Source organism: Martes martes, assembly GCF_963455335.1.
Source record: "Martes martes genome assembly, chromosome: 4".
NCBI lineage: Eukaryota > Metazoa > Chordata > Mammalia > Carnivora > Mustelidae > Martes > Martes martes.
The window spans coordinates 43,657,903-43,678,192 of NC_137891.1; the positions used below are offsets into that span (position 1 = coordinate 43,657,903).

General features: G+C 40.4%; 1 protein-coding gene across 2 annotated transcripts in view; it reads left to right on the plus strand.

Moving 5' to 3' along the window:
- RUNX1T1 (RUNX1 partner transcriptional co-repressor 1) overlaps positions 1-20,290 on the plus strand; it is a 136,307-nt gene that overhangs the window by 65,446 nt on the left and 50,571 nt on the right. For both annotated transcript variants that reach the window (XM_080800428.1, XM_080800429.1), the window contains exons 2-3: positions 14,252-14,389; positions 16,458-16,699. In XM_080800428.1, coding sequence (XP_080656554.1) covers positions 14,252-14,389; positions 16,458-16,699 — 380 coding nt within the window. The remainder of the gene's footprint in view (positions 1-14,251; positions 14,390-16,457; positions 16,700-20,290) is intronic.

Sequence of the window (20,290 nt, forward strand, 5' to 3'; positions counted from 1 at the left end):
GTCTAAATACGTGGTTAAAACTGAGCCAAAAATATAAGAGAAAGAGGCTTTTCACAGCATGACTATTTGACAGTAACTTGAAAGCTCTGCTTCATTGTGAACCACTGACTTAAGAGAGAACCACTCTTCATATTCTGATGTAGATCCTTTGTATATGTATCCTCCCAGACTTTTACTTACACACAAACACACATCCATCCATTTGCAACTGTCTTAAAATAGTTTTGTTGTTGTTGTTGTTTTTAAATAGATCTTGTAACTATTCCCATGACTCGGTATATTTCAAGATCTTTCCGTGTAAATACACACATTGTTAAGTTCCACTGTGTGGTTCTATTAGAATTTGAATTGCCAAATGCCTATTGTTAGACAATTAAGTTATTTCCAGTCTTCTTCAGTGTAAACGCCTTTGTACACTTGATATTGTTTAGTTAGGATAATTTCCAAAGAGTGGAGTTGCTTTATTAATAGATATACATAATTTGGAGACAATGGATAAATATTGTCTGTTGTCCTAAAAGAAAATTGGTATCATTTTACAAAAGTGTGCTAGTTGAAGTATCAGTTTGTATGGTAATCCTATGTTGTCATTTTAAAAAGTCTGTCAATATGTTCGATGAAAAGGAGTATCTTCTTTTAATTAGGGGTGCCTGGGTGGCTCAGGGGGTTAAAGCCTCTGCTTTCGGCTCAGGTCATGATCTCGGGGTCCTGGGATCGGGCCCCACATCGGGCTCTCTGCTCGGCAGGGAGCCTGCTTCCTCCTCTCTCTCTCTGCCTACTTGTGATCTCTGTCTGTCAAATAAATAAATAAAATCTTAAAAAAAAAATACCAGTGAGGTTAAACTCTTTTCCCTATTGGGTTGCGGGTAATTTATATTTCTTTTGTACAACTCCTATTCTACTCTTTTACAACTTTTGTTAGGCTTTCAAGTTTTAATTATTGATTTGATGGAGCTCTTTACATATCAAGGATGTCAATCCATTGTTGTCATATTACAGATACTTGTTTCCTGGGTGCCACTTCCCTTTTATTTAGTTTATGGTATTTTTTGTTGTACTCAAGTTTATTAATAAGTGCCATTGTTCATTATGCCTTTCTTATCAAGGTTAGAATCTCTTTCTTAATCCTAAGGTTAAATTAATATGTATATATACTTACATACTTAGTGTATTACCTATATATTTAGTATTTTAAAAACATTTATATTAAAGATTTTATTCGTACGGATGTGAATGACTTTGGATATATGGTATGAGAAAGGAATTTACTTTATTTTTTCCAAATTGTTGTCTAGTAATTCCTAAGAAAGTTTGGTGAATTGCTTTATCTTTTCCTAATATTACAAGTCATCTTTATTATATACTGAATTCTTAGGTAAGTGTGTGTCTGTTTTGGAGCTTTATATTTTTCTGCTTCTTTTAAATTTTTATTCTGCTCTAGTGGTTATTTTTGTACCAGTAGCACATTGTTCAAATTATTATCATTGTGGTGCATTTTAATAAATGCTAGGCTACATTTCCTCATTACACTTCATTTTCAAACTTTCCTAGCTATTTTCGATTTCATTTCAGATTGACTTTCACAGCCTCTGTAAAATTCTGGAAAAATTCTATTGGTATTTTGGTTGGGATTGCATTACATCTAATGACTATAGTATATCCTAATTGGAGACAGAGTGGACATCTTGACAATTTAAGTTTTCAAAGAATAATTTAGGGTGCGCCTGGCTGGCTCAGTTGGTGGAGCGTGTGACTCCTGATTCATGGTTGTAAGTTTGAGTCCCCGTGTAGGGTGTAGGGATGACTTAACAAAAATAAAATCTTAAAATAGTTTAATGCAAACTATTTAAGGGCCTCCCATGTGTAAGATCCTTGTTTAGACACTGGAGATTAAGAGTTGAAAAGATATGGACCTTCATCATTTGTCCCGACCAACTTTTATAATTGTAGAAAGATTTTAAGTAGGTTGTATAGTGTAGGCATACTATAAGATGATATTGACAAATTCTCGTATTAGGAATACTGCTCTAGAAGCAAGGAAGGAGGGGCATTTGTGCAAGGGACTGGAGGTAGAGAAAACCCTTCAGAGGCTCTGTAGATTCTGAAAGCTAGGCCAGAGGGGAACTAAGGGTGGATCCTAAAAGTATTTAGGAGTGGAATTGATAGGATATGGGAATGGATTGGACATGGGAGGAAGATGGTGTGGAGGGAGGAGTCTGAGGACAGGATTGTGGTGTTTGGGGCTTGGTCAGGGGCAGGAAAAGTGATGCTGTGCCAGAGGTTGATAGACAGGAGGAGGCACAGATTTCCTAAGGCAGTTGTTAGATTTGGTTCCAAATACAGCTGTCCAGGCATCAGGAAGCAAGCTAGATGACTTGTCTGGTTCTCAAGAGGGAATCCTTTGCCTGGAGATAGGGCTGGTGGGATTTGCTGGGAAGGCCTGCATCAGAGACCAGAAGGGAGGAAGCCAATTCGGAAGAGGAGGAGGCGAGGTAGAGAGGAGGGCCCAGAGGCCAAGAACACTCACGAAAACTCCTAGCCAACTAGAAGAATGTTACCACAGAAGAAAAGGAGTAAGAAGCAGCCCAACAGATCAAATGGTGCTAAGAACCCAAGTAAGATAAAGATTGAACCATATTTTGGATGAATCACTGGAGTTTTGTACCTTTTGTTGGGGCGTTTGGGTGGCATGGTGTCAATGGAAGTCCTATCGACAAAGGTAAGATGGTATAAATAGGGGTTGATATTTCTATCACTGAAGAAACTTTGAAGTCTCTCTTAAGGAGAATAAAGAATATGATTGCTTTGCTCTACTTGTACCTCCAGATCTGTGTTTTTAAATGGAAAATGTATTTGTCCCCTGTTGTAGTAGGTTCTCGGCAGTATACTAATTTGTGGGACTCAGTTGATATATGGTGGGAGATGAACTGTTATGCTCCCCGCTATTACAGACAGAACATTTTGCTGTGTGGCAGGGGGTGTTAGACAAATGAGTGATTATATAGTTATTTATAATGGTTGCAGTTAGCCCTATAAAGATCTGTTAGATGATACAGGAGAGTTACAATACAGGGGACTGGGGAGGGACCAGGTATGACTTCCTTGAGTAAGTGAATTTGAGCTGAGATGGCTTTCCCAGGCTGATAGGCCTGGAGGTGAGGTGAGGCTTGCAACCAATGATAAGACCAGTGAGATGAGATAGGAGAGGCCAGCAGAGACTAAACCTGTCTAGTTGTAGGACACTTTTTTTTTTTTTTAAGATTTTTTATTTATTTGAGAGAGAGAGAGAGAGAGAGAGATTGAACATGAGCCGGGGGGAGGGGCAGAGGGAGAGGGAGAAGAAGGCTCCCCACCGAGCAGAGAGAGAGCAGGTACAGGACTGATTCCAGGACCTTGGGATCGTGACCTGACGGAAGACAGCTGCTTAACTGACTGAGCCACCCAGGTGCCCTAGTTGTAGGTCACTTGAAGGGTTTTGGATTTTATCCTGAGAGTGATGATAGACCATTGAAACACTTTAAAGAGGGGAGTAACTTGATACGATCGTTGTAATGTAAAGTTCTTGAGGGCAGTGGTTTTCTTTTGTGTCCACTGTCTTTTCTCTGTGTCTAAAACAGTACCTGGGACTTTGTAGATGGCTCGGGTAGTTTTGAATGAATGTTTGTATTTTGGTAAGTGAATACTGTGTTTAACAAGATCATCCCACCTGTTGTGGGATAAATGGATTGCGGTGTAGGGGGAAGGGTTTTGCCAGGCTAGATTCTGAGAAAGTCCAAGGGAGCCTTGGTGGTCCTTGAGGGTGCTCATTGCGATGGAGAAGCACATTTAGGAGGAAGAATAATTTGATGGTGATCCATGTACAAGAGGAAGACATTCAGGATGTTTTATGTAAGAACAACAGAGTCTTGCAGGGATATCTCTAAATAAACTATGATTTAACTTAACCCGCCTTTTTCCAAATGATTCTCCCTGCTGGGTTTTGGTTTTGGTTTTTAACATTGCCATGAACTTCTAGATTCCTCCTTGCTCAAGGTTTAATTTTATTTTACTGCCAAGCTCTGCGAATTTGACATAGACTATAAAAATGTCTCCTGAATCTTCTTGCCTACATTCTTAAGAGCCACTTCCATGCTGGATGCCTGTATTATTTCTAGCCTAGGCTATTGCAAACCAGAACCCCTGCTCTCTTGCCTTTCTTTCCCTATTTATTCTCTGCTCCATATATACCCATAATATAAGACAGAAATGAGCGTATCACTCAACTACCTAAAAACTCTGTGGTTTCCTAATGCCCATCATGTGTAAACTAACAGTACTGGCTGTTTTCTTTAAGAACATGTTCGATTAAATTCAACAAATAGTCATTTGAGCTCCTACTTCTTCCTTGTCTGAGATTCAGCTGCAGGTACATGCATACGTTGTGTACCTTCATCATTTTCTGCCTTGAGTCACTAGCTCTTACCTGGATGTTGGTACCTGAGGCGCTGGCTGTGTATACCATCCCCTACAGCAGCTCCACAGCCTTCTTAATAGCCCTTAACACTGGCAAATAAGGCAGATACTACTGGAGGAAAATTGTCCATACTGAAAGATTGTGAAATGTTTGGGTCACTTATTATTTAATGATTTTTCCCACTTTCTGGAATAATCTGCAATTTGGCAGCAGGGTGTTCCACAGATACATGTGATCAGTTTATAGACCCTTGGTGATACCTATGACTTTTGCTGCTCCTTACATAATCAGGTGTTACTTTCTGTGCATTTGGGTGATTTGGTTTCTCCTTAAGTATTTTTATCACTGCCATGCAGCAAACATTTGCTGGCTGCCTGTGCCAGGGGGTTCAAACTCTTCTCAAACAAGAGACTCCTCCCCCCCCCCCCAAAGGAAATCTTAAAGAGAACACTAGTGCATAAAGCACATAAATGTGGAATGGTGCTAGTTGAAGGTGGGGTAGCTAAGCCCTGGGCTGCCTGATACCCACGTGGTGGCCTCTAGGAAGTGGTTCTTAGACTTGGCAGCAGGAGTCACAAGAGTAAAGGTGGTGACAGCTGTGGGAGAGATGACAATTTCAAGGAACTAACATGTAGAGGTAGAAATTTCTCGAAGCTGACACTGTGGTTAGGGAGACACTCAGAACCAAGAGAAATACTCAAGAGGAAGGGAAGGGAAATTCCCATTGTTGTCCCCACAATCACATGACCCAAGCATTATTGAAACCATTTTTTTCTAGAAATAGTGGTGGATTAGTATGGATTCACTTCATTCTTTTGCCCATCTCCCATCTTAACCCAAGTTCATGCTCTTTAAAGGCATGAAGTTGATCTTTAGGCTATCTCCTTGGATTCCAGGTTAGCTGCTGGTCTAGCCGCGGACTGGCTTGTTACAGGACTGAGTTCTTGGCCTTTTTAATTTCCTGTCTTCCACTCCCTCTTTTTTCAGAGCTGAGAGCTTCCTTGTCTTCGTCACTGGATTTCCAGCCATTGTTTTTTCTACCCCTTAACCACCAAATGAAATCCTATGCAGAAGCACAATTTATAAATCAAGCAAAAGATCTGAGTGGGACTGAAGGTGTTTAGGGTGGAGCCAGTGGTTCATCCTTCCTCATCCCTGCTCTTTCAGTCTGCATTGTTACCTCCAGGGACTTCTGCCATGGAGCTATGATTCTAGTATGGTGCCGTGGTTCTGCGAACGTAGAAGCATTCCAGGGCCGAGTTCCCTAATAGGATAGCCACCAGCCACAGCTGTGTAACTGTGTTGGATGTTGAACTCTTGAATGTGGCTAATGTGACTGAGGAACTAAATTTTAAATTTTTCTTAACTTTAATTAAAATTTACATAGTCACAGGTGGTCAGTACAGTAATATTGGAAGATGAAGTTCTAGTATAATGCTTACTCTCAATTTAACATTAAAGAATGTGTCTTTATTTCAGTTTCCTAGATCATGTATAAAAGAACATTGGTTTTAGATGATCTTGAACTCTAAGAAGGCCTGGAATAGGTTCTGGCTTGTAATCTTGCACAGATTGTCCCACCTCCCTAGGCCTCAGTTCCTTTTTATAAGATGGGCAAATCTGTAATACCTTTTCATAGATTTAAAACGAGACAAAGCATGCAGAGATTTTGGTGCAGTGCCCAATGCCAGATTCTAGGTGACTTATCCTAATAAGTTGGTTTTTGTGTGTGTATTTTCTTGCTTGTAAAAATAAAACATTCTTACTGTAGAACATTTGAATAAATGAGAAAATAGCAAGAAATTAAAAATAATGTGTAATCCCACCATCCATAGACAAGCAGCAGAAACTCTTGTGGAATGTAGGAAAAAATAGTGTTTTGAGTTCATAATATGCTTTTCTCTTCATTTTGAATGTGCATATGTATGATTGCACAATTACTGTCAAAAGGGAGCTTTTGGTGACTGTGGGTTATATGTATATAAATTGCCTTACATAGCCTTTTTAAAAATATTATATAAAAGGCTTTTAGAGAATATGTTGTGATTACTGAAAGGCTGGTGAATTCAATAATTTACTGGTGTCTTTTTAGATTTATCTTTGGTGATTTAGTGTTTTTAGAATATAGAAATTCTTTTTAGAATTCTTTTAGGATGATAGAACAAAGATGGAGATGATTTTAAGTTAAATATATCATATCTCTTGAAAGTTCTGGAGTCTCAAGGTTATGACTATAGACATCCCTTATGACATTATAGCAATATGTATTCATTTAAAATACTAAGTGCACCAAACACCTTCTGTGTATCAGGCACTGTGTAGAGTGCTGAGAATATAAAAACAAGTTAAGATGTACTCAGTATCCTTGAATAAATTATGATCTAGGTGGAGAGATTGACTTGGTTCTATATACAGTATGGTCATTGCTGCAAGAGGGATCTAGACAGGGTAGTAAGGGAAGATGGGGCTGTCTGGATCAGCGGAGGCTTCTCGGGCTGAAGTGACACCCAAAAGAAGTTTTAAAGGAACAATGGACTTAACCAGGCAGCAGTGGAGTGTAGAATATTCTAGGGAAGGTAAAGGATGTGGTGTGAGGGACGCCTGATTGACCTGCAAGAATTTAGAGCTGCATTAGTTCAATATGGAGTTCAGAGTTCAGAGGTGGGGATGGGCGTGGAAGTAAGAAGTTAAGATGAGTCTGGAGCAGTTAAAGGAATCAGATGGGTCCTACAGGTCTTCTAATGCCCCATTAAGACACATGGACTTGGGTCGCCTGGGTGGCTCAGTGGGTTAAGCCTCTGCCTTTGGCTCAGGTCATGATCCCAGGGTCCTGGGATCCAGCCCCGCATCGGGCTCTCTGCTCAGCGGGAAGCCTGCTTCCTCCTCTCTCTCTGCCTGCTTCTCTGCCTACTTGTAATCTCTGTCAAATAAATAAATAAAATCTTTAAAAAAAAAAAGACACATGGACTTTATGCTTAACATTACAAAAGGTCTTTGAAGATTACTAAGAAGAGGAGTTAAGGAGGAGTAAGATCTCTGATCACATCTGTGACATACGTGGTGAAATGACTATGTGATTTGGAGAATGGACCAGAGATGAATAGTACAGGGCAAGAAGACCATTCAGTGGGCTGTTGATTAGACCAGGTGAGAGATGTTAGATGGGGAGGTGTTGAATCCCTCCTTCCAGACTGTGGAACGGATTAGCCCTCTGAATGTTTGGAGAGTAGAACTTGGGAGGGGTGGGAGGTCTAGAGGAATGGGTAGAGGTCATCCACACAAGGGCCATTTGGAGACCATCAGCACACCAAAGAAGTCACTAAGAAAAAGGTATGGAGTGAAAATTTGAAGAGGAACTATGTAGGAACATTGGGGGAGATATCAGTGGTTATCACAAAGGTGGAGAAAGGTGAGCCATAAAAGAGACTGAGAAGGAGCAGCTGAGATGGCCTGAGAAAAACGAGGAGAGCGTTGGAATTGTGGAATCTTGGGGAAGACGATGTTTCAAAAGGGAGGGAGTGGTGAACCGGTGTGAGATGTTACAAAGGTGTCAGGTAAAGTACCCAGTGTTTGTTGGTTAAGAATGAAGAGATCATTGAAGAGTTTTAGTTAGGAGGCCACCTTGATGTTACATTCCCGTATTATTTTAGTCTGAGTTCTTTGGTTTCACATGAAAAGTAACTCAATCTAGTTTTTAGGCAAAGGAGGGATAGATGGACTAGAAACTGTAGATGCTTTGGAAGATCACATTGAAGGAATTTTAGAGATGCCGCTAACCCCAAAGATCTAGGAGAATGATGAATTTTACCTAGCACTATCAGGATACTCTCATGTCATTTCTCATCATTTCTTTCTGCCTGTTAGTTGCCTTCTTTTTCATGAAATACCTGCTTTCTCAACGTGGAGGATAGTAGAGAGTGCAGTTTTTGACCTCTGGAGTGGGATTGTTTTTCTTCCTTCAAATCTATAGGTAAAAATGTTTGGAGAATGACTGACATTGCCCATCTTGGATGAGGTGCTGTGCCTGAGCCAGTTGCTGGTCTCTTCATACAAGGTCATGAAAGAACATGGTGATTCCCATGGTAGTTATGAGATTAGTAGTTATGGCAGGTCCCAGTATGGGGAGGGGAACTTTCTAGGCAGACAGTCTTGTAGGTGTCCACTGGAAGTACTTGAAGAATGGGAAATGAGGAGGGAGTGAAATTGAGTGTAGAGTACTCTCTTTAACCTGGGCTATGAAAGTGAGTAACTAAACAGGGACCAGTGGACATTGGTAGGGTTATTTCATAACCAGATCACTGGTAGAGATTTAGTAATGAGGATTAAAGATGTATTTGAAAACAAGAGGTAGATGTTAATTGTCATGTTTGTGGGTAAAGATGCAGACACGTTCTTATGGACAGAGTTATTTATGTGAACAGAGGAAGTCTGGTTATAATCACCAATTTCAAAATAATTGTGTGGCCCCTTTATTGTCAGATTTATGTTCTCTGGGTAGTCTTCTTTGCATTTGAAATGAACATAAGCTGTATCTGTAGAAAGAAACCAGAGAATATTGGAGTTTGCAAAAGATCCCTGAGGTCATATAATCTAAGATGCTTAATTTTATGGGTACGAAAAATAGACCCCAAAGAAGTGAAGTGAAGGAATCACAGATACGATGGTGCCTATCGGAAGGAGAGGGTCTGTTTCTTCCTTGGGTCTCTGATTAGATAGTGAGGAAGTCTTTCCTAAAACTTCTTCCATAGACCTCCCTTCATGACCCCTTGTCCAGAATTGGAGCACAGCCCTCATTTCTGAAACCTGTTGGTGATAAAGGGGAATGGGACAACCTGAGCAAAATCAGGACTTTCTAGCAAGAAAGAAAGGGAGAAGGGCTGTTCAGTAGGAACTCAATAGTATCTGTGATGTAAGCTAAGCTAATGAGCTTATATTGTATTCTGTGGACTAGACACTCCCTCCCAAAGATTTTAAATGATGAAAGAGTTAAGGTCATATTTGTGTTTCAGGGGGAAAAAAAATCATCATCAAACACCTGCGATAAGACGTGAGGTAACAGATCATTCTTCCACTTAACCATGTAAAACCATGTAAGTTGATCACAGAGTCGAACTAAATTTCAGGTCCCCAGCATCTTCCCATGTTACCTACATTCGATTTTCTAAATATATATTTATATGCTGTTGATGGTTGTGTGTTTATCTTTTAAATGAAACATTTGAAGAAATGCCATCAAGTAGTTTTCCCTGGTTGGGGTGATTGGGTATACAACATGCACCTACATAGAGACACACAACTATTGTTCACATAGGCTGTGGTAAATGCTAAAATAAAGGCCGAGCAAGCATGACGTGGTTGGTGCCTGGGGCACCTGGGAAGAGCTGTAAGAGGGTCTGTAATGGGCAGCAAAGAATGGGATAGATGGGGCAGATCCTTCTAGATGAAGGAAACAACAGCACAAAAAGGGAGGCAGAAAAGCCAGGGAGTGTCCAGGTGCCCTGTACAGATAGAGCATAGATGTGGGGGGAAGGCATTGGAAATAAAGCTGTGAATGGATCCCAAAGAGGCAGGCAGAAGAGAATGGAGATCACGCATGTGGTGCCTGACATGAGTAGGCACTGTGTCAGGGTCCTGATGAGGCAGAGAGAATTGTATCCCTATTCTTACGAGGAACTGATTCTCCAGATAACTTGCCTGAGGACCCACTGCTAAGGGCTGAGTCTATGTTTGAAACCAAGTCTGTCCTAACTGGGAAATTCGTCTACTATTCCAAATAGTCATCCATTGTCTCATTCCATCAGGTGTAAAATGTTAGCATTTGACTTTTATTCTCAGGTGTTATTCAAGGGTTCCGAGCAGGAATGAACTTTCCAGAAGTGCTCAGCAGGGAAATGAGATGGCAGCATTGTGGAGGCTGGGTGAACACCATGCCGGTCTGCAGATGGTCTCTTACAGTGTCTCACACGCAGACAGTGGAGTCATTAAGTGATTCTGTTGTCAGGCTTGTGTTTGCCATGTTTTCCCTAGAAATAAAAAATTCTGTACCCAGTTCTGTGCCTCCCTAACTGCCTTCTCCTTTCCGGTGGTAGTACTTGAGTTCCTCTTGGGCTTACTCCGCTTTATTGAACGTCTCGCTCCTATAGCTGGTGCTCGCTCACTCCAGTCAGACTAACTCTGGCCAAACTGCTAATGCGCCAAGATGTTTCTCAATCCATAATGTCTCCTTGGACACAGCTAATTCTTCTATTATAATTGCCATGATGAACTCGGAGAGAAAAAGATGTTCTGTCTACCAGCCCTGAACTTCCTATTTACCCGAATCGTTTCTAGAATAGGATGTAAACGAGGCAAATATAGAATGCCTAGTCTTCCTACCTTAAAAACACATCTGGAACTGTTTGAACTCACTAAAAGTAAAATAAGTGCTATGGTAGATTATGCCATACCTCTTCTTTTTACCTAAAAAAAGAAAAAAGGAAATGGAAAACATACCACTTCTAGAAGGCCTTGACACTGAATTGGATATTGAAATGGTATCAGTAATGTATTTATATATGCCACATTTTCTTCCATGTTTCAGCCATCTTTGGGACATATGTGTTGGATATTTGCCAGGTGAGTTGAAATGTTAACGCCATAGGGGAGATCTTTATTTAGAAGTGGTGAGAATCCTTAAGGTAGAAGTAAAGTCAGTCCTTTCGATTATATATACCTTCCTGCTCTGATAGAGACTGGTTTTCTTTCTTTTTTTTTTCTTTTTTATCATTTTGTGTCAATCTTTCGATACACGTCAGCATTCCCCTGCAGGGACTAAAAATAGAAATTACATCTAAGGACAGTATAATTTTCAGAAACTTAAAAAATTGCATAAGAAATATTCTAACTTAATATTGGTTTTACTGTATCCTCTAATTTGAAGTGGAGTGAAATACTTCAGTGGTTGAATCATAGCTCTTTTGCTGTTTGCTATAAAAGTTTCAAGAATATATATTTCAAAATGTTTTTTTTTTAAGTAATCCAAAACAAATGCAACAGAGCTCAGCATACTTGAAACATATTTTCTGAATTTATCTTAAATCTCTCTACTCCAGAGAGAGAGAGAGAGAGAGAGAGAGAGTGTGTGTGTGTGTACACGTGTACGGGTTACTTCACCATCAGTCCTCATCCTGGATTGATTGCACTGAACAGCATAGAATGGGTTACATATGGTCCCACTTTGTCTAAGTTTGTAGGACCTCTGGGTTGGAGTCCATTTGATCAGAGTGAAGCTAACCATCACAGAAATCTGGCTAAAGTCAAAATCCTAAATATATACATAGTATACATATATTCCAGTTAGGATGGATATATTCCTGTTAGAAGCAGTGGTGCGTTTGTTTTTTTGTTTTGTTTTGTTTTGTTTTTTGTTTTTGCTATTTATTGGCTTAGTGGTTATTGTTCTTCAAGTATCGGTGTCATTTGAAGAATCTTAACAAAATCACTCATCTACCTTTTATTGTTGTTGTTGTTACTATTATTAAGTTCATCTCACGTCTGGAGAGGAAGCCCCGTTGTCAGTTTTATCGTTCGTTTCCTTTTCTCTTAGCGTCGGCACACAGAGTAAAGACACACAGGGATTAAGATATGTTTTCCAGGTTAGGTTTTTGCCCAGGAGGTACATGGAGGTAAGTATGGTGTAGGAGCTGTGCCCGCTAAGGGTCTGCTTTTTGGGGTAGACGAAGCCATTCCGGGTGACTTTCTCCGCACGTAGGCTCTTTTCTCCCCGTGTTGATCTTCTCTCTCTCCTCTTTGCCTTCCATTGCTTTATTTATTTATTTTTTCATTATTCCCACTTCCCCTTCCCCCTCCTGCTCTTCCTCTCCCTGTCTGTGCGACCACGTGCTTCAAATCTGTGTATCTGGACTGCCTTCTCTCACAGTTCAGCGTGAGTGTTAGCAGAATGAAAACCAGATGGACCAGCAGTTCCCACTGTTATCTCCCAGCCGACTTTGGCAAGCCTCCCTCGATCCCTCCTTCCTTGGCATGACAGAAATATTTGCCTTTATTTAGGGAGACTTGTATTTGCTGCCGTACCTCTTCCCTCAGCTGCAACATAAGCGGAAAGCTATTTATTCCCTTGTTGCTGAGGTTGGTTGAGGTGAGTAGACTGTGCAGTGATTTTAACCGTTGAAAAAGCGGTTTTAAACCTGCCTAACTTCTGTATTTTCCTAGAGTAAGTGATTTACTGATTCTGGGTGTTAAATGCTCTGGAATTGCAGTAGGAAGATGAGTTATGTACAGGAAGAAAAAGGTAGAAATGCTTTCCATGGTGTGTTTTCACCATCATTTCACTCAGAACACGTATTTACTGAAGGGACAGTCGCTCCTCAGCCAGCAGTCAAGATTAAGAGCTAGAGACCCGGCTGCTAGGTTATCGAAGTGCTGTTCTTAGAATGATGATTGTATTTTCATTCTTTTATCACATTTTCCCTAATACGGTATATTTCAACTGGAAAATGTTATGTTCTCTTGCTACCCAAGTCTTAACTAATCGGCTCTGAATAAAGGTGTGAGCTAGGTTTGGAATTGCCATAGTAGTAATTTGGATTTTTCATTTTTAAAGAACAGACTTTTAAGTAATTTTTTGAGAATTTCTGCCTCTGGTTATCATAAGGTTTTAAAAGACTCTTTCTTGATCAGTAGTCTGTGTTACATTTTAAACAGTCCAAGTGGAAACCATCTGCATCTGAGACTGTAAGAGGCACCTCAGACATTTTGGGGGGGGCGTGTGTGTGCACGTGCGCAGAGGCACACGGTGTTTGTAGAAAATTGGATCTGAAGGAACAAATGAAACCCACTTTTTTTTTTTTTTTTTAACTGGAGATCTGTGGCTTTGATAAACAAATTTGACTGACAAAAAAAAAAAAGGCAGGTCGAAATTTCAAAGGAAAAATATACTTAGTAGAAAACAGTCCTGAAGCTCAAATGTTCATTATTGGGTAATCAGGAAGTTTCTCTGTATCTGTCCCACACGCATGAAAAAATACAGGGAGAGACGGTCTCCAGTTTTTCTTAGTTGTCAGTTTGGGGGTTCTTCCATTCTTACTCTGCGTGGGATTATTAATCGAAGTATTGGTCTCATGTTTTCTAAAACGGTGGGTCATAAACTCACAGATTTTGAGTATATTAGTTTACCTTCGTTGTGTAAAAGACTGCATTCCTGTAGTGGCGATTTTTCAAGCAGGGCAGAGAAACATTGATGTGAGCACTATCTCTGGGAGACCTAACCTGCTTCATCTACCAGGCCAGAAATGGAGTGTGGAAAAGGAATGGCAGGTGTTACGGAAAAATCATTGCAAAATGCTGGCTCCTACAAGTGTCTCACCTGCCTAACAGACTTCAGATTTGTGTCGTTTCTGAGCTAAAGGGTTTATTACCATTCTACTTCCCCATCTATTTTTTAGCTCTTGCTAATGTTGGCTTCAGCTTCCAGTGAAGTTGTGCTCTTGCATATAACACTACTAAGGTAGCATCTGCCCAAGCCAGAAATAACAATAGGATGTAAAATAACCCAGTTACAAATGAGGTCCTGCCATCTGTGCTACACCTTCTTAAGTGGGGTTTGGATGATAAAGTCCTGATTTAAACTTCAGTAGATAAGCCTACTTTATTGATAGGAGATGTCGGATTTCTTCTGTTCACTTGCTTGTAAAAAAGAGGAGCCCCACTTAAAAACAAAACAAAACAAAAAAACAAGAAACAAAAAACCACGAAGGTGCTTAAGGAATAAAATAACCTGTTCATGGTGGCGTCCTCCAGATCGGACTGAGAAGCACTCCACGATGCCAGACTCACCTGTGGATGTGAAGACCCCGTCCAGGCTGACTCCTCCCACCATGCCACCTCCCCCCACAACTCAAGGAGCTCCAAGAACCAGTTCATTTACGCCGACGACTTGTGAGTAGGCATTTCTGCATTTCCTGTTTGCATTTTAAAGTCTAAATCTTTTTTTCCTGAAAATGAAAATTAAGGGAAAATAAGATCCAGCAACAGTGTGTTCCACAGACGTGAAGCACCCCTCCCCGCCACCAAATCGTTTAATTGGCAGTGAGCAGGTATTAAGCCTGTGCAGACGTATAGCATCTTCAGTATAGTTTGTGTGACCTCCAATATTTGCCTGCCTTTCCATTTTTCCTTCAGAGTTGTAGTCTGCTTTGATTTCTGCAGTGAAGAATACAGCATTCATTGGGTCTATGACTCCATTTATTACCATCGTGACTTTTAGTTCGACTCAACGTGTAGCTCCTTATTTTAGTTTGTACGTTTTGACTTGGAACATGTTAATATCCTACAGTTATTTCCAGGTTGCCTCTGATCTTCTGATGCTACTTTCTTCTGTTATTTACAAATAATATTGAAATCTAGCAGTCTCAAGTTAGAAGGGGCATGGCTCTAGGCAACAGTCACATACAGAAAACTTTCTGAAATAAGGAGCATCTTTCTTGTCTCGAACCTGCCAGACTTTTATTAAATCTTTACTTACTTCCAGCTTGGCTCAGGCCTTGTGTTCTGAATCAGTGGTGTGTGTTGCTTTCTGGGTTGTCCCAGGAAGGGACAGAACATTCTGACCGGAGAGCAACTTCTCTTTCCTGTATATTCCAGTAGGGATAGTGGATAGCTTTGTTTTCAGTCAATCTCAGAATCCTGGTCAAAAGTGTCATAAAGGATTTGTGAAACTAATAAACGCTATCTGTTGCAGATAATACTATTTACAGACCACGTGCCGTGAAGTCTATATGAATGAAAAATAACGAACAGGCAAAAACAGATAGATCCGTGGGATTATAAGGGATTGGCAAAATACACAGCCCAGGCTGTTGAGGCAGCATCGCACTGTCATTTAAAAGACCTTTCCAAACGTGGAAGGAACAGGAGGCTGCGCCGGTGCCAACTTGTAACCCTGTCATCTTGTATTTGGTTTGTTGTTACCCAAAGCCACAGGGATAGGCATATGTCTCCTGTGAGAGGTCCTAGTGAGCAATCATTCCGTGACAGGGTGCTTTGGCGCTCATTTGGGACAAGGCACCATTTCATTATCTTGAAACTTTTAAGAAGAATGGAGTACTTAAGACATCTTCCAACCACGGTTGGAGATAATCTGTCAACATTCTATTAAAAAGATGGGTTTGATAAAGATGAGTTTGTTGAATTAATTGATTTAATACAATAAAATCAACATTGTCTTCAGTGAGGAATGTGCCAGATTTTCCAGTCTTGTTCTTATGAATGATCTTGATGTTCAAATAAATTTTATCAGAAATGAAGTTATCAAATTACCACCCACCCATGCTATTAGTTGGAATGAGATGTCCCTTTTCGATTTCTTGAAATAACTCTTTGATAATTACCATATCCATTTGGCTTCTTATGCAAAATTTGCATTTTCCCTAAAGAAGTGGTTAAGAAATATGAGGGGGAGAAAATAGCCTTCTAATTGGGTGGTATAAGGTTAAAACTTGAAAGTCCTATTTCTATAAACACAGCTGTCAGTTGTGTGTACAAAACATGATTAAAAATGTTCAGTGATAAATTTAGTCTCCACCAAATGTACACTTTCTCTGGGGGAACAGTTTAGAAAGGAATGGTCCCGTTATATTGATGTAAGCCTGTGACAAAAGGCTGACATCCCACCACTATTTGTTCTGTGTTTGAAACATTTCAGGTGGTTGGCATATGTGCACATGGGAGGCAGGGCTGTCCCTGTGTTATAGCCGACTCCCATTTATTACCAGCTTCCGTGTAGAATACCCTCACGCAGGGTGAGGAGTTAGGCTCATTTCGTTACAGAGGACCCGAACCTGTGGTAATCCTGTGAAGTCAGAGCATTTTACAGCAACCCCCCCAACAGTTGTTAAATTACACAACCCGCTAGATTTAAAGGGAATGAAGCTTGGTTATAATTTCCTTGTGCATATTCCCTGTACATTTATTTATTTTTTTCTTTCTGATTTTGTGCTCTCGACAGTAACTAATGGCACGAGCCATTCACCCACAGCCTTGAATGGCGCCCCCTCGCCGCCCAATGGCTTTAGCAATGGGCCTTCCTCCTCTTCCTCTTCTTCTCTGGCTAATCAACAGCTGCCCCCAGCCTGTGGCGCCAGGCAGCTCAGTAAGCTGAAACGGTTCCTTACTACCCTGCAGCAGTTTGGCAATGACATTTCTCCAGAGATAGGAGAGAGAGTCCGCACCCTCGTACTAGGACTGGTGGTAAGCAAACGGAAATGAGCCCAATTTTCTGGGGTAAGGGATAGTGTGTGGGGGAGATTCACAATATGGACTGTTCTCCCAGCTGTTTTGTCCTAATGTACTCCACACCTGGAGATTGCATGTTTAAGTCTGAGAGTTCTGTAGTAACAGGGTTCTCAAGCGTGCATTATGTATGGACCCCCCCACTTTGGTTTCTTGTGCTATTTGACTAATAAAGATAAGGTTCTACAAATTTATTATTTTCTTAGTCATAAATGTGTGTGTGTGTGTGTGTGTGTGTGTAAAATTCCATAGGTATAACCTCTTGGCATGACTGGGGCTTTCCGCAATGACAAAATGTTTTTATTACATTAATGATTCACTTAATCTAATTGGCTGCTCATTTTGACATAATTGCTTTGAGAGATTTTTTTTTTTATTATCAGTCTAGATGAGCAAGGATTTACAACCAGGAAAACATTGTTCTTCTATGTGTTTTCATTTTTGAGGCTAATACCATTTTTTAAAATTTTGATTGTGGTAAAATATACATAATGTAAAACTGACCTTTTTAACCATTTCTAAGTGGATGGTTCAGTGGCATTAAGTATGTTCACAATGTCATGTAACCATCACCACCATCTGTCTTCAGAACCTTTTCATCACTTCAAACTGAAACTCTGTACCCATTAAACAATAATACCCCACTTTCCCCTCCCCCAACCTCTGCTAACCACTAATTGTTAAAAAAAAAAAAACAACAGTTCTTTGTTATAGGTAGAATTACTTAAGCCATTAGTTTGAAAACAGAAGTATTGATTTTTTTTTTTTTTTTGAAGGCTTTATTTATTTGTTCGATAGAGAGAGAGCAGGAGAACACAGGCAGGGGGAGTAGCAGAGGGAGAGGGAGAAGCAGGTCCCCGGATGTGCAGGGAGCCCGATGTGGGGTTCCATCCCAGGACCCTGACTTGGGATCATGACCTGAGCCGAAGGTAGTTGCTCAACCAACTGAGCCACACAGGTGCCCAGAAGTACTGCTTTTAGCACGAGTCCATGTTCTATACATTATCACACTGGAAATTAGAACATATATCATTTTGGGTGGGGGGGGGGTCCTAAATCACTTTTATACATGCTGTGATTTTCTGTATAAGTAGAGGATTTTTACTTAGGAAGGCAATTTCCCCATAGCAAATCGAGTCATGGAGAAGCCGTGAGTCACCAATTCAGCCCTTATGGCGGAACTCAAATTCAGGTGACAGGCGCCAGTTTCCTTTCTCTTGAAATAGATCATTCATTTTTATGATGTGGATGTATTATGGGCAAACCCATACTGGTTGGGGTTTTTTTGTTTTGTTTTGTTTTTGCAGAAGAAGCCCTAGAATTAAAGCCCGAGTTAGAGTCTAGTGCAGTAGACATGCTTCAAATCACAATAACTCACATTTGACAGAGATTTTGCAACTCACCTTTTTAACTCTTACCTCCTTCCACTCTGCACTCCTAAGAACAAAAAGCTTTTGCATTTCCCACAATCTGCCAGCTCCACCTTGCTCTCCCTCCAGGACTGGAAGGTGATCGCCACAGAACTGTGTCAGCACATTGCAGTTATTTTGTCAGTCACTTATCTTTTCCTTTTTATTCCTTCTTGAGTTTTACATAATGGGTTTTGCAACTCACAAATAAATTAAACCTAAGAGCCACAGAATAAGTCCAAAGCAGTGATTGTGTTCCATAAATGGCGAATATGTTCTTTGTAACAAAAAAATGTTTTTTTGAAAACTGCTTCATAAATTTGATAGGGTCTCTAACAGTGGTTTCCATAACTTCAATTACAGAAAAGTTTGGTAACTTGAAGTCGATTTCCCACATATTAAAAATGGCATACTTTTGAGTAGAATACTTTTTTACAAAGATATGCATTTATCTAAAAACCTTAGGAAGATAAGTTAGGGGATGACATTAATCAATAGTGCTTTGCATGTAGTAGGCAGGCAGTGAAAATTTGTTAAGCGAGTGAATAGAGAATGGGTTTTTTAAAAATTTTGTTATTTGAATATAATTGACACAGTATTACACTGGTTTCAGGTGTACAACATAGTGTTTCAGCTTCTCTATATGTTATGCTCTGCTCACCCCAAGTGTAGCTGACATCTACTACCATATAATACTATTACAATAATATTAACTATATTCCCTATGCTGTGCCTTTTATTCCTATGACTTCTTCATTCCATAACTGGAAACCTGTATCTTCCAACCCCCTCTTCACCCAGTTTGCCCATTCCTCCCACTCCCCCCACACCCTTCCTTTTTGGCAACCAGCAGTTTGTTAATAAAGAACAGTTTTTGTGGTTTTTTTTTTTTGAGCATTTGACTGAAAACTTTTATGCGTGCCATTTTATTTAAATCTTGGGACTACCCTTGGGGTAGTGATTTTATACACATTTTACGTGTGGGGAAACTGAGGTTTACAGAAGTAAACTATACAGGGCTATACCCAACTGTGGTGACAGGCCTGTGACTTGAACTCAGGTAATCATTCATAATGAATCACATTCTGCTCTTATTTAGACAGAGTTAGGAAAACTTAGTAGAAACAGGTTTAATGCACAAAACAACTGGTGTGGCTCTAGGAAATAAGCCATTCAGAACCCCCCCCCCCAAAAAAAAAAGGACTCTCCCCGATCACTGTTGTTACACATAGGAAGTTAGTGTTGATTCATAGTTTCATGTGAAGATGTTTTGAGTTCAGAGGTATAAACTTAGAATTTGGTGTCCCCACACTTTGTCATAAAAAGAAAAGGAACTGCTCAAAAAAGTGGGCGGAGCAATATCCTGAATTACGTCACTAGTACCCCAGTGTCCTCAGGCTTGAGAGTAATTGAGGTGTTGAGGAAGCTGAGACACAGTTTACATTTGTGATTCTGCACAGAGACTGAGGAAGATGAACCGAAATATGGTTAATTTACCTAACAACCAGGAAGTTGGTTGTCTATTGAGCAGATGCTTCCCTCCCCACCCCAAAACATATGCACTGCAGGATAAAAGCCCTGAGTAATTGGGGCTGATCTGGGATAGGTTGGGAGTTGGTTCAGGTCATTTTGTGCAGTCTCATTTAGGTTGAGCAGTACATCTTGCCTGTAGGATAAACGGAATATTTTTGATAACTGGGGAACATTTTCACCCTCTGTAAGACTCAGGGCCTCAGAGAACTGGCCAACCTCTTCCTGGGCTTTACTAGTCAGCGCGCCACCCAGCTTAGCCGCTCATCCTGACCCAGGATGCCTTGGTAGACAAAGCTGTGAGGTGGAAAGACAGAAGAGCACTCCTATCAGCAGTAACACAGACATGACATGTGGGATGAATTGAGATTCGGACACTTGCCTTCGGCCTTTAAGTGATCGGGTGTTGTGCTTTTAAATCTGCCCGAGTATGTTTGGTTTTCATAAAGGTCATAGAAGTTTCTTCATAATGGCAGAGACTTCTCTGGCAATTAAACTATGCTACGGTCCCTGCACATTATTCTCCAAGTACCACATTTAATGGGTTGCGTTATCTGATGCGGTTTTTGGAGGTGGGTGATGACTGCATAATATGCGATCTTTTTTACAA